The sequence below is a fragment of the Ambystoma mexicanum genome, chromosome 4q (genome assembly GCF_040938575.1).
Source record: "Ambystoma mexicanum isolate Mex_15411 chromosome 4q, UKY_AmexF1_1, whole genome shotgun sequence".
Taxonomy (NCBI): Eukaryota; Metazoa; Chordata; class Amphibia; order Caudata; family Ambystomatidae; genus Ambystoma; species Ambystoma mexicanum.
Window position 1 is genome coordinate 964,421,768 of NC_090928.1, and position 14,340 is coordinate 964,436,107.

At 42.5% G+C, this 14,340-nt stretch overlaps 1 protein-coding gene across 1 annotated transcript in view; it reads left to right on the forward strand.

The window, feature by feature from the left end:
• TRAF5 (TNF receptor associated factor 5) overlaps positions 1–14,340 on the forward strand; it is a 579,796-nt gene that overhangs the window by 163,601 nt on the left and 401,855 nt on the right. Inside the window, exon 3 of the mRNA XM_069608517.1 lies at positions 3,075–3,132. Coding sequence (XP_069464618.1) covers positions 3,075–3,132 — 58 coding nt within the window. The remainder of the gene's footprint in view (positions 1–3,074; positions 3,133–14,340) is intronic.

Genomic DNA, 14,340 nt, shown 5'->3' on the forward strand with positions numbered 1-14,340 from the left:
CTCCAAAACACTCTATTGAGGATCTTAATCTGTCTAGACCGTTCCACCAGATCAACAGCATACAGTTTAATATTCACACACATATCCAACCACATCTCAGGCGAAATCTCACACCCCAATCTCCTTCCCCATTTATCTCTCAAATCAGAATTTTCCTTATAAGCAGACACAATACACTTATATATCCTGCTAGCAATCGAACAACCACCTGGCTCCCTTTCTTTAAGAAAGAGATTTACCATTGAACTTCCTTGCTCCGCCACATCACCTATACACCTTTTCAATTTCCTGAAGTCGTCAGATCTGAAATTCTCAATGTGAAACTTTGCTCGCAACTCACGCTCCCTAATCCACTCACCATCCACCAGATCATCATCAATCCAGAGAACCCCACCTAGAAACCAATCCGGCCAGAATAAAGACCTACCCCAGACAGAAATCAGCAGGTTCAACCAAATGGATGCATGAATGGTCCTTGAAGCAACCGATCCCAACAATTCATGTACCTGTCTCCAAGTTTCTCTCAGAAAAACTGTCAAAGGCGATTTCTTACATGACTTGTTTGTTGCCGTGAGAATTGCTCTTGGAGGGAGCGGACCCAACATACTTGCCTCAGCAATTGCCCATTTATCAGGCAGATCCATCAAAAAAGGTACAATAAAATGACAAGAAAAAGCTAAATGATATGCCCTGAGGTTCGGCACCCTCAGGCCCCCTTTTTCCACTGGCAACTGAAGTTTTCATAATTTTAGCCGTGGCGGCTTATTATCCCACAGAAACGACTGCAACAAACCATCAATTTTCTTCCAATAATGTTGGCCAATTTTCATCGGAAGCATACCTAGAACGTAATTAATCTTCGCAGCTGCATTCATTTTTATAGCGTTCACCTTGCCCCAAAGGGACAAATGAAGCAAAGACCACCTCAAAATGCTCATTTTTAAATCATTACATACCTCACTCATGTTCACCACAACCATCTCATCCACCAGTGGGGTCAGCCATATACCCAGGTATTTCAGTTTCCTGTCGCACCACTGAAACCCAATTCCAGTAATCAAATTCTTGTCACAGTATCCTGAAATCGGCAACACCTCAGATTTAGACCAATTGACCTTAAATCCAGCCACTGCATGAAATCTATCCAAAACATCCAGCAAGGCTGGAAGGGACACTGTTAAATTCCGTAATAACAATAGCAGATCATCCGCATAAAACCACAACTTTTGATCGGCACCATGAAAACTCAGACCCTGCATCCCCACGTCACACCTCAAGGCAATCGCTAATGGTTCCATGGCCAAAACAAATATCAGGGGGAATAAAGGACATCCCTGTCTTGTACCCCTCTGTAGTATAAAAGAGTCTGATAATTGCCCATTAGTTCTGACAGTGGCAGTCCGACAAGCATAAAGCAAGGTAATCCATGAAATAAACTCCTCTCCCAAATTATTAGTACGCAATACTGAAAAAAGATAGTTCCAATCAACGTGATCAAACGCTTTCTCCGCATCCAAAGAAAACACCACAATATCATCCTTCATATCCTGAGCATCTGTCATCAACAACAATAAGTTCCTAATATTACTAGATGTCCTCCGGCCGTGAACGAAGCCTGACTGATCAGTGTGCACCAACTTCACAAGAAGAGTCTGCAAACGCAGGGCCAATAATTTCGCTAGAATCTTATTATCTGTATTAATCCAACTGATTGGACGATAGTTTGAAGTGAAGCAACCATCCTTATCCTTCTTAAGAAAAAACGATAAAATGGCATGACTAGTAGAAGCAGGAAGCAAACCCCCCACCCTAGACTCCAGGAACATATCTCGCAGAAGTTCCACCGCCGAATCAGGCAAGATTTTATAAAATTCAGCAGGCAGGCGATCTGGACCAGGAGACTTGCCCGAGTTCAATTTCCTAATCGCAGATTTCATATCATCCACAGTCATAGTCTCTCCCAGCATGGATTTATCCAAATCAGTCACTCTAGGTACCTCCAGCCCTTCCAAAAATGAACCATTTAATCCATTGACACCCAACTCATTCTGATACAGCTTCGTATAGTATTCCTTAAATGTCTCATTAATCAGTTTTGGATCACAAGTCACCTGACCATTCTCTCTTTTAATAGAAGTGATAGATCTTTCCGATTGCTGCTGTCTTAATCTGTAGGCAAGCCAATGATCGCATTTTTCACCATATTCAAAATAAGAACATAGTTTCTAAGCGCGGACCAGGGATTAATCTGTGTGGCTCCGTGTCGTCTTGGTTCCAAGGCGAGCACGTTGCCGGTGAGCTATCCTCCCGAGACAGCTTTGTATGTTGCTTTTCAGGGCAAAGCAAGTCAAGATAAACTTGAATTGATCAGCCAAGTGTTCAAGGCTGTAGAAAGAAAGGGTGACATTTTTGCTTATGATTTGAGATTGAGAAAAACAAATTTCAATGTGGCAGCAAAAATGGAACTTGGTGGACAAGGTCCTGGCAATGAAACCTAAGAACCAGATGGGGCTTCTGGATCTTGCATCAAGGCTGGGGTGCATGGCCACAGCATACAGAAAGTAGTGGGCCTTCGTTAGAGCGCCATGGTTGAGAGTCAGGCTTACAAGAAAGACCTTTTGTACAGTAATGACTTGGTAGATGCATTTGATAAAATTTGGATCAAGATATTCAACATTTATGTTTGAAAGCATCATCTATGTTTCACGATCCTCCTGAGTCAAAATGAACAATGGAGCACCTACGTATCCATATTGAAATAATTGATGATGCCCTCCACAGTTCCAATACTAGTAATATGATATTTTAAAAGTTACTGAAGTCTAAATTAAAAAAAACGAATATTTAAATGTACACTTGTTGATATCAAAAGATGTGTTTCGGCCAGGATGAAGTTGAAGATTGGAGAAGCCTCCAGCAGTCAAGGGGTTTATTCAATTATCGTAGAGGTTATTATTGTCCATTTGTTCAAGGCATGTAATCCACAGAGCAACCTATTGTAAGAGTAATAATAGTTTGTGCGGTTAAAGCTTTGCAATATTTATGGTTTTATTCTGTGCTTATTTGATTCACAGAGAAATCAACGAGTCGCCTACATGCCCTCTAGACAACGAAATTATAAAACCTCACGAGGTAAGAAAAACAAAACTATTCCTGAGTTACTTGTAGTTCTGAATCCATATGCTTGCTTTGCACCAATGTCAAAGAGGAAACAATTCATCTACAGCTTCTGCCCCCAAGATTATCCCTAAACTGGCCACTCATTTGCCATTAGTCATGAATCAATCCACGTTTTCATTTCATAACAATTTTCTGTACTATCTTATTTTGCTAGACCTATTTTCTGTACCTCTCCATGGACTATGCAGGCTCGGTCTTAGAATAGCTTTGGCCCAAAACATCTGGAGGCCGCAGAACACCCACCACCGGCAAAGAGGCCTTTGTGTCCAAATGAGAGCCTTGTATGTCTGTGGTACTTGGTTGCATTGGCCGGAGAGGTAATAGGTAAGTTGATTGAAGAAGGTATAGAGTCCTCTTTTTTTAGGTCTGCACGTAGAGAGTTTAAATTGCCTTGTTCAAGCGGTATAGTTGGTCTGCGTATAGAGTGCTTGGGTTTAAGGAAGAGATTGCTAGTGTTGGGACATAAAATTCATGCCATTGGCAAAACAATGGATATAAGATGGCAAGGAGCAAAATACAGTGGAGCAAAAATTAAACTGTGATACAATTCATGTAGAGCAACCAATTTCCACAGTGTTAAGGGGCAAAATAGAGGTGGCCAAAAGTTTAAAAAAAGGTAAACGATTCTTAGTGAGGTAAAAGTTAATCTAGGATGTTAAGGAGCAAAATACAGCAGGGCAACAACTAAAGTATGGGAAAACAATTCATAGAGCAGGGCAATGATGAAACTAGAGCACAATTCAGACATTCAGGTAATAATGCACCAGCTCAAACAGTTGTTACTGAGGGGCAACAGATAATCTAGAATGCTAATGTGCAAGTGAACATGCACGATTGTGCTTATAGAATTATCATCATGGAGTGAGTTGTGAGGAACTATCTATCTGCATAATGTGCCTATCACTATAACTGGGTCCGGTGGCAAAGTAGTGACAACTGGAGCAAAATTTCCTTGAAGAGACCGCATATGCTCCGTTTTCAGACCCAAGGTGCAGAAACGAATACAGTGCTGTCTTCAGCCCAAGTGGAAAACTGTTGGTGAATACGGTTAAGCAATATGCAACTTTACACAGACTTTACGTACATATTACATGCACATTTGGTAAACATGGGATATCAGTGTACACCACGTTTACAGGCATACCTTGCAGGCCGGAGTTGACCATACAGATGCAGGAGAGCTATTAGCCAAACTGGGAACACATACCAAACTGAGTCGCCACACCTCCTGCAGGTTCGCAGGATAGTGTGTTTGTGGCTGATTGAGAGTTCTAAGACCACCGGCCACGTGCACATGTTAATGTTAAAGGATATTTGTACCATGCACTCTCACCACTGGAGTGGTCCCCTGGTGCTCTGGCGGCTCTGAAAGAGGGAGAGGAGGGGGGTGAGATAGTGGGAATAAGCTGGAAAAGTGCAAGAGAGCAGTGATGTGCTGTTGGCAGCCTCAGCCCGATGGGTCCTTTGGCTGGGCTTGGGGTGTTTTACAGTCAGTAGTCGTTGTGTGCTGTTGTTCAAGTCTATGTGCGGTTTGTTTTGTTGTTGCAGTGTAGTGAAGTTTGTGCGGATTGCTGCGTTTAAGGCTTGTGGTTGTGTTTGGTTAGAGTTTGAGAGGCGTATGCAGAGGGATGAAATTGTTAGTGGATTGGTTAGTTGGCCTTGCTGTCCCTGCAATTTTGTCTAGGTGTCATGCTTGCCATCATTCACCATTCCATCGGAGTGTGGGGCTTTTTTCAATATTCCGTCTAGATGTGAGGAAGGCCAGTGATCATGATTCCATTCAGGTTTTGCACTAGTCATCATCCACAGTTTCATCTAAGTGTGGCGCTAACATTCACATTTCTATCTAGATGTAACGCAAGCTAGAGTCAAGGATTCCATCTACGTGTGGTACATGCTAACATTAGTAATGCTGTCTAGATGCGACGCAGGTTAAGTTGAGAATTCCATCTAAGTGTGGTACATGCTAACATTCATAATCCTGTCTAGATGCGACGCAGGCTAAAGTTGAGAATTTCATTTAAGTGTGGAACATGCTAACATTCATAATCCTGTCTAGATGCGACGCAGGCCAAAGTGGAGAATTCCATCTAAGTGTGGTACATGCTAACATTCATAATCCTGTCTAGATGCGACGCAGGCCAAAGTTGAGAATTCCATCTAAGTGTGGTACACGCTAACATTCACATTTCTATCTAGATGTAACGCAAGCTAGAGTCAAGGATTCCATCTAAGTGTGGTACATGCTAACATTAGTAATGCTGTCTAGATGCGACGCAGGCTAAAGTTGAGAATTCCATCTAAGTGTGGCTCATGCTAACATTCACATTTCTATCTAGATGTAACTCAAACTAGAGTCAAAGATTACATCTAAGTGTGGTACATGCTAACATTGTCACAGGTTTCCCCCCTTCTCACCTGTCTGTGTTGTTTGTTCGAGTTCTTTGATGAAGTCATCTTTCGCACCGTTTGGGTCTTGTATAACCCTGTGCGTGGGTCCTCGGGTTCCAGCGTGCGGTTCGAGTCCCGTCTCCAGGGAACATTCAGATGTCTGGGAAAAAAGTCCAGGAAATGACAAGGAGCGCACTCAGAAGGCGAATGCGAAGGAAATCCAGGAATGCAAGGTGAGGACAAAAAGGGGAGGATGAAGGAGGAGGAAATTTAGGGGACCGGGAACCAGGAATCAGTGGAAATCGCTGTACGAACTATGGCAGCACACGTCTGACTACTGCAAGCGGTAGCGTTGAGATGCGCAGGGCCGCGGGGGCGTGTCTGCTTTGTAGAACGCAGAGCATACAACGCAGAGACTGGCAAACAGCGTTTCACGTTTAGCGGCCATGTTGGGAGTACTGCTGAGTTCAGGCCTCTATGGGTCAGGGACCACGAAGTCCAGAAGGGACGCGTCCGGTGGTTCATGACAAACATTAGTAATGCTGTCTAGATGCGACGCAGGCTAAAGTTGAGAATTCCAGCTAAGTGTGGCACATGCTAACATTCACATTTCTATCTAGATGTAACGCAAGCTAGAGTCAAGGATTCCATCCAAGTGTGGTACATGCTAACATTATTACTCCCGTCTAGAGGTGACGCAGGCTAATCTTGACCATTCTCTATAGGTGTAGCACTAGTTAGCATTGGCTTGTATGTTAGTGTGTAATGCAATGCAACATTTACAGTCCATCCAAGAATGGATTATGCTGGTGGTCACAAATCTCTCCAAGTATGCATGATGTAAATCTATGGCAGTCTACTTTATGGAGAGGTAAGGTAGAGTGGTGATGGCTTCCTGGAGTAGAGTAATTGCTCTACATCCCACCCATGCCACATTTACAGTTTTGTTGGTGTCTGTTGGCTGCTGGCTTCCTCTGCGGCATGAGAAACAGCACAACATGAGTTGAGGCTCTGTAATACTTGACGTTATATGCACATTTTCTAGACCTTGGAGCTTTCATGCTTCAGTTCTCTCTTTCCCCTGTAGTTTGCAGATGGACATTATATTTGGCCCAAGAGGAGGCGGAAGCAAATAACGCTCGGAAATTATGTGCAGGTGTGCAAGGTGAAGGATTTAGTGCAGTTGGATGAGGTTTATCAAACCGAGATAAAGTATCAACGTATGGTAAATTTAACCCAGTAACAGTAGTCCTCCAAATGAATTGTAGTAGGCACAACAATTCCCACCTGCAAAGCGGTGATCAAAAGCAGTGGTAAGTGAGTCCTAATCCTCGGAGTGAATTTAATGAGGGAAAAAAGACCAGTGGTAATTGTGGTATGCAAGGTCAACAAATGGCATGTAGAAATGGGGCCGGTAGGCATCATGTATAAAGTGGAAGCAATGGTAAATGAGGCACGGTCGATGGAGTATAAAGCATCCATGTGCAAGGCAAGGCACAAGAGGGTTACATATAGTAACGTACAGTATCAATAGTCATGCAACCGACTGCAATAGTAAAACCAATGCAAGTCTGGAAAGCAATGCAAGTCTGCCCAGTGCTGACCTAAAAGGCAATTTAGCAGTCATGGAATTGCAGTTTACGTGGTGGGCACTGTGTTCGGTCTTAAGAGGCGACAGAAGCAAGTGCCGATCTGAAGGCAGGCCAGGCTTTGGTCAGCACAGTTATGACCAGGTGTACTTTTAGTTTTTTTTTTTATTCTGGGCAAAAAGTACTGATCATGGAGCATGTAAGTGCACAATATAAATCTCAGTAAAATGAGAACATGTCCCAAAAACCGTCCATCTCGCTAGCTGGTCCTGCACGTCTTCCTTACTGCATTCAAGATGCCTTTTTCAAACTGCTCTCATGAAGAGACATGCAGAGCTGTAACACGTTATTGGGAGCCAGTGGTCCCCCACACCCACTTCCAGGCAGCTGCAGATGGCAGGATAAAGCTCAGCACAACTTGGCAAAGCATTGTGGAGAGAACAGAATGTGGCACTTGGCAATGAATCGCTGCGTTGGTGATGTTCATGGAAAGACATATATATTTTATAAGCAGAAAAATGTATTGTTAATAGTGATTTGCAGTTTAAATTATGGCCACAAGTATATAGACCCACAACTCCCATCTGGTGAGGAAATCATGGTAAGACAGAATCAATATACATAGATATATCTGGTTAAGCAAATGTGTAAACCCCAATTTAAAATCCGATTGGAACTTTAGGTCTAAGTGAACATCAATAGGACCTAAAGCTGTAAAGTGATTTGGTATTTAGATAGTATACATCCCTTTAGTGTGTGACTGGAATAGTTTAAATACCGTATCACCCAACAGTGAAATGACTTTTCGACTATTGGATTACCAGATGTGAAGTTTGAACTGATGTCCGACATATATAATCATTTTACTAAATCAGTTTATCCAAAGAATTTGTAAAGTTGATGAAGGTAGAAGAAGATAACCTATAATTATCCAAAGAATGGTAAATGGATTATGCTGTTGTTATTTATCATAATGGTCACTAATAAGAGTGGAGACTATTGACCAAGCCACAAGAAGATCTTGGAGAATAAAATTGTAATGACATATCCCAGAGTGCAGGTTCACAATACAAGGGTGCATCTCCAATACTTGAAATAAATGAAGTGTTTCTATGAGCCTGTGGAGGAAATAAACTTATGTAAAATATTTTACCTTTCTATTTTAACACCTGGAGTAATGATGACATCAGCCGCCTCTGAGTCGACTTTCTCTCATTCCTGGACATCTGTATTTCTCTGCGCCTGGTAGGGTCGACCTGCTTGACTACTCTAGAAATTATGTTCAGGAATCATGGACCTTCCTTTCCAGGCCATGAACGCCTCTGCTGCCGTTTATAGTATGTGGAGTACTGTAAGCCATCTAGAAAGTCACCAGGGCTTCATCAAGATTGTTGCTGCTTTCCAGTGCTATGCGGATCACTTCATTTAATGTGCGTATACAGCGTTCCATGTCTCTTTTAGGCCTAGGCCAGCATGGAGTGATCCTTATGTGCTTGATCCCGTAGTTCAACAGGAAATCTTCAAACGCCTTGCTCTGAAACTTCAAACTGTTGTACATGCGTATCATTGCCGCTAAGCCATGGGCTGCGAATATGTCTGATAAGATTGGTAAAATGCATTCCCCCACTGTGGACTGTAGACACCTCACCTCAGGATAACGTGAGAATCGATGCTGACTGCCTGCTAAGTCTCTCTTCCCCGCATCAGCGGTTCACTCTGAGGGAGCGTGCTCATCTGGCACGATGCCTGACACCACACGCGCTTCATCAGCATATCTTTGACAAGACGTTTCAGTTCCGGTCACCACACTTTCTCTCGCAACCTCACCTTTGTCTTTGTTGCTACTTGATGACCAGTATGGGCCAAGTCAAATACCTTTGGTATCAGCATGATAGGAATAGTGATTCTTGTCCCTCGCAGTAAGAAGTCCTTGTCTCCGACTGACCGTCTCCCACTCTCCAGAGCCCCTGGAGGAAAGCCTTGGTGTCTGGGGTGTATCATATCTGGACAGGTCACCTGGACAGATTTCCACTGACCCCCATTTAGCTGGTCATTCACCCTTCGCATCCCCCCTGTGTTGCTTGGTGGCTTCTGATCTGTCCGCCAAGGACATCGATTTGGGCACTGCCAGGTGTGATACAATGTAAACCATCGCTTCTGCCCCCTACTCCACAGCCCCAGGAGTCTGGTCAGGGGTGATTGGGTTGTGCACATTGAGTGCTGTTCACTGTTTCCCGCTATGTCCTGGAAGCTCTGGTCTGCACCATTGGAATTGCCGAAAATCGTTGGACTTGATTACCCGCCTGGAATTTTTTCTTTGGACTACATTGGAGCGTTATGCAACACAATTGAAAAACTAGAATACCATACATGTTTATATCAAATACGGAGTACTAAGCAGTCCATTTTATTTACTTTTAGTTTGGCTAGTGATGAGCCACACCCCCTCCTGACCCGGACCTGCATATAATCAGGCCGCTGCACGCATCAAGCAAATCCACATGAGTGATGTTCGCGGTTAGCAGAATAACAGGGTAGCGGTATAGCCTTTAAAGCTAATTAGAGCCCGACAGGGCTGCGATCTCGACCTAATGACCCATTGACCCAGTAGCCTGTTGTATACACAGGCCCATAACTAAAATCTATCCTATTTCTATCCTACTGGTACTATTGGTACGTCCATCGACTTTTGCGAGAAGAAATGGAGCTACCTACCTAAGCTAGCAATAGATCGGAGTCATCTTCAACAGCGCCGTAGAACATGTGTCCTAAAAATAATAGCAACGCCTGAGGTGGCTTATAAATCCCAAAAATTGACTACCTATTTTTCCAAACGCTCTGAATTAAGCGTAATAGATGAGAATGAGGCTATTGAAGAAATCGTAGCTGGTCTCAATCTAGCATTGGGTTGTGTAGGCACTAAGCTACCAACACAAATAATAGCCCTGATGTTAGTGCTAATACCACAAATGATGTAGTAAATGATGTTGTTAAGAATCTGCCTGTGAAAATCAACACAAGTGCGAATAAAGAGCATCTAAATCAATCATACTTGGTAACTACAGAACCGATTAGTCATACTGTACCTATATACCCTAATACACAATTAAAGGTGAGTCTGGGGGGTGATGTGGGAAATAATGTTAGGGTAATATCAGCTTTAATTCATGATACTGTCTCTAACTTAAACAGTGCTGATGGTGAAATGATGACATACCCCTTGAGGCTAAGAAGCGTGATATCATTGATCTAAATTCTGAACTAAACACTGCAAATGTGGACATGCTGTTTAATTCCACCTCAACACCTGTCCGTGAGGTAATTAATGATAGTACTCCCCTTATTAAGATGTTTGATGTAGATTTGGGTGATAAACACCGTAAAATAGCTATGAAGCCGGGCAGCATTCCAGAGATGAGTGAGCGTGACGGACAGGGGCGTTGCTAGGGGGGGGCTAAAGGGGCTATAGCCGCTGATCTTTTGGTTGTAGCCCCGGATAGAATCTCAGGAGCTACAGCCAAAAGACTAGCTAGCCCCCAGTCCCAACAGTTCCGACATCAGCTTAGCCCCGGGTCTTTTCCAGACCTAGCAACTCCCCTGGTGACGGAGGCAAGGCTGATAGTGTGGCTGAGTTGGTGCAAACCCCCCGTGCTGACAGCCATGTGACCAATCATTATCCTGATATGGATGTGACGTAGATGCTAGTTTGTCTTCTAATGAGATGTTGAAAATCTTTGAAAATCTCTTGTGAATTGTGGTTGAAAGATGTGAGCCTACAGAAAATAAACTTGATATCCAATCTCTCTTGCTGCAAAAGAGTATTCACAGAGGCCGGAGAACTTAGAGACCAAGGGATAAATACCTCTCTAACTCATTTCCATGAAGAGTAAGAAGCGGGTTGGGGGACCAAAAATGTTCTCCCGAACAGTGAAACTAATCCCCCAAAAACTAGAAGTCGGGGGTGGATGGGTTACCACACAAGCATGTATGTACACCACGAAACCCCTACAACGTAGAAATGCATGTGTATTACCTGAAACGGAAGCCAACTGTGTTACTTCAAATGTTGAGGTCTCAACCAGAGAGCTAAATAAGCTAACAGCCCAAGGGAAATTTACCTTGCCCAACAAACAAACAAAAAAACAAGTAAACAAAAAACGAAAAAAAGAACAAGAAAACAATGTAGATGGCGCATTAGAAGACATTGAATGTTTATAAGTGCTTGTAACCCTGGGATTAATATTAACAGCAATAAGAATATGACAAGGCATAGACAACTGGTGATCACTGCTTCCCAAACAGCAATACCTACAACAAGGCATACATTAGTTTTCAAAAATTGATTAGCAGAGTTTGCTAATTAAAATATTCTTGATTACCAAACAACCCCATTTGATCATTAATGATGTACTAAACTTTGTAATGCCACCAGAGGTTTCTTGTTCCCTAGATATAAAATTAGAAACAATACAGCAGTTGTATGCCACTGAAGTAAGACATTAGTGTGATGAGTCAGGCACTGAACATTCTTTAAAATTCCACTAGACCTGCAAGTCGAGGAACTTGCTTTACACACTCAACATAAGAGAAATGCACTTGACCCATGGCAACTGAGCAGAGCACATTTAAATGCACTTTCTGTGAAATGGTGCACGTCACCACAGACCCACTTTAGTTTGGCATACTGCTGCCACTCAGAGGCCAGCCATGCACAGTGAAAAATGTATTTGACATTTACTGCAAGCAAAGTAAAAAAGTTGAATAAAAGTTGCAAACATCTACTTCAAATGGTGCTGGCCTTTCTTAAAATCTACTCGACTATGCGAGCGGGCAGAAATACTTTGCGAACCCTGGATGAGTGTCTGTAAATTATACAAGTTAGCTGCATGAATGGACACACATAGATAGGAAAAGTATCTGAAAACAGTTTGGTCAGCTCACTCCCGCAGGTGCCAATATATAATGCAATCATAGAGCAACGCAAGTTCTAGAGGATAACTGGTAATGCAGCAGGTTTATAGATGTACAGACTGGATAGAAATACTTATCACTTATTGCGTAAACATCTAGTTAGCTTTGTTCTTTATGTTAGAGGATACAAAGTAAGAGATTAAGCAGAGTGTATGGCCTAGCAGGCAGAGATCTGGGCAACCTAGGTGGAATATTGTAGTTTGCGTCTATCTCACTTTCTGCGTTACTGGTATAAAGCACCAGGCTGAGAAGATAGAATGTCAAAGAGTATGGGATCAGCTGGTGGGTTGAGCACCAGTTGCAAGATCTATATAGCCAGCCGGTCACAGAACTAAGTTTGCCATCACAAGCATTTGGCTGTGTGATCATGTACATTTTCAAAAGTGTCCACTCTTCAACATGATGCATCTTCCCCAACAAAATGAAATACAGTTGACTCTGAAATTTAGATACACTAACCTACATTTTACTGTAAAATGCAGTAAAGTACCGGTTCTGTAATTATGCATTCCGAAACAAATTACATTTTTAAAAATAGAATGGCATGACTATTTTAATAAATTATTAACACACACTGGTCTTTGGCAGAGAGGATACAGTTAGCGTGATAAAAGTATTATCCAGCTTACTTTTGGTTTGCAACCATTTGAAAAAGAAAGAACATTCTTTCCTATCACTCCCACAAAGGCCTTTGGCACATAAGAGTGGAGGAGAGGATTACTGTTGCACTCTCTCTATTAGCCCCTTTGAATTTGCAGTGAACAGAGAAAAGGAGGGTGGAGAGAGCCCGAAAGGCAAGAGAAATGCAGGGCGAGCTGTGCTTTCATTGAACACAGTAACTTAAAAGGCTAACTTTGCTACACAAGTGCCAATTTGTGTAGCAAGTCTCCAGAATTGCATAGCAAATTAGTGCACGACACTGCTTATATTTTATGCCTTGTACAAAAGCCCAAATACCTACTGAAACATCGATAGATAGACACACTGCGATGAGCGAAAATAAAAGTAAGGAATTAGGGCTAGTTGAAGTCAAACACTTACAGTTACAACCAACTACTGATTATGTGCCCCCATTAAATCACTCTTCTATTATGTCTCTTTTTCATTCTGTGGTAGCCCTTAGAGTAGTACGGTCTGATGACATTAAAATTGTTGACCAGGTAGAAGACACACTGGTCTGCATTTCGAATATTTGGTTTACATCAGACGCTACACTTAAAAATGTTACGACATATGAATTTGATCTGAACAAATTAGGATATTGCTGTAAAACTGTCACAATATATTCACAGAAAATGCGACATCATATAGCGTCGAGCCTAGAGAGTAGTGGGGCACCTCTCCAAGCGAACAAGCAAATGTGAGCCAACAATGTACAAGGGGGTGTATATCTAATAGAAAAGGTGTAAAGGAGGGAGGTAGCAGCAATTGTAGAAACGTAAATGAGACTACTGGCGAGCGTTATTGGCAGTGGTTTCCCTCTGTTTTCAAATCCCACTTACGAGAGGTTTTAGCCACTTGCATGCAGATGAGGGCTTGAAACATGGATGATGCAAACATGTGTGTTTGATGGTCGTAGCACTATCCACCAACTCGCAAAGATAGCCACATTTTGCCAGCCTAAGGGTGGATTATTGATCTCAGCCTGTCACCCATGGGTACTGCAAAGGATAGGTTTTTCAGCCATCGTCTTGGCAGTTGAAGCCTGTAATAATACGAGCGAAATGAATATCCTGAATATCTATGACCCTCCCAGTGCTGTGGCTACCGCTCAGAATGTGAAATTGGTTAAAGAATTACTATATGCATGTGACCCAAATGTGCCCCTCTTGATTATGGGCGATTTTAACGCCAGGATAAATAGTCGTGATGAGAAAATTGAGCAGTCGCATGTCTCATCCAACATTAAGCCATCTGCCTTAGATCGCCAAGGCCACGCCTGGGGGATAGTATTATAGTTCTACCCCTTTATTAGATTAAATGGCTATTGGTGATTCACATAAATCGTATACAAGTGTAAGCGGCAAAGACACTTCCACTATCGGCTATATATTTGCTAATCCCGCGCCAATGGTGTTGGTCGAGGATATCGCCATTGTATCACGAGAGGAAAGTGATCACATGCCACTCTGTATTGCAATGAAAATAGATGTGTCTGACAAAAGAATTGTGAAATATGATCTTAATGGCAATATCTACGCCAATAATA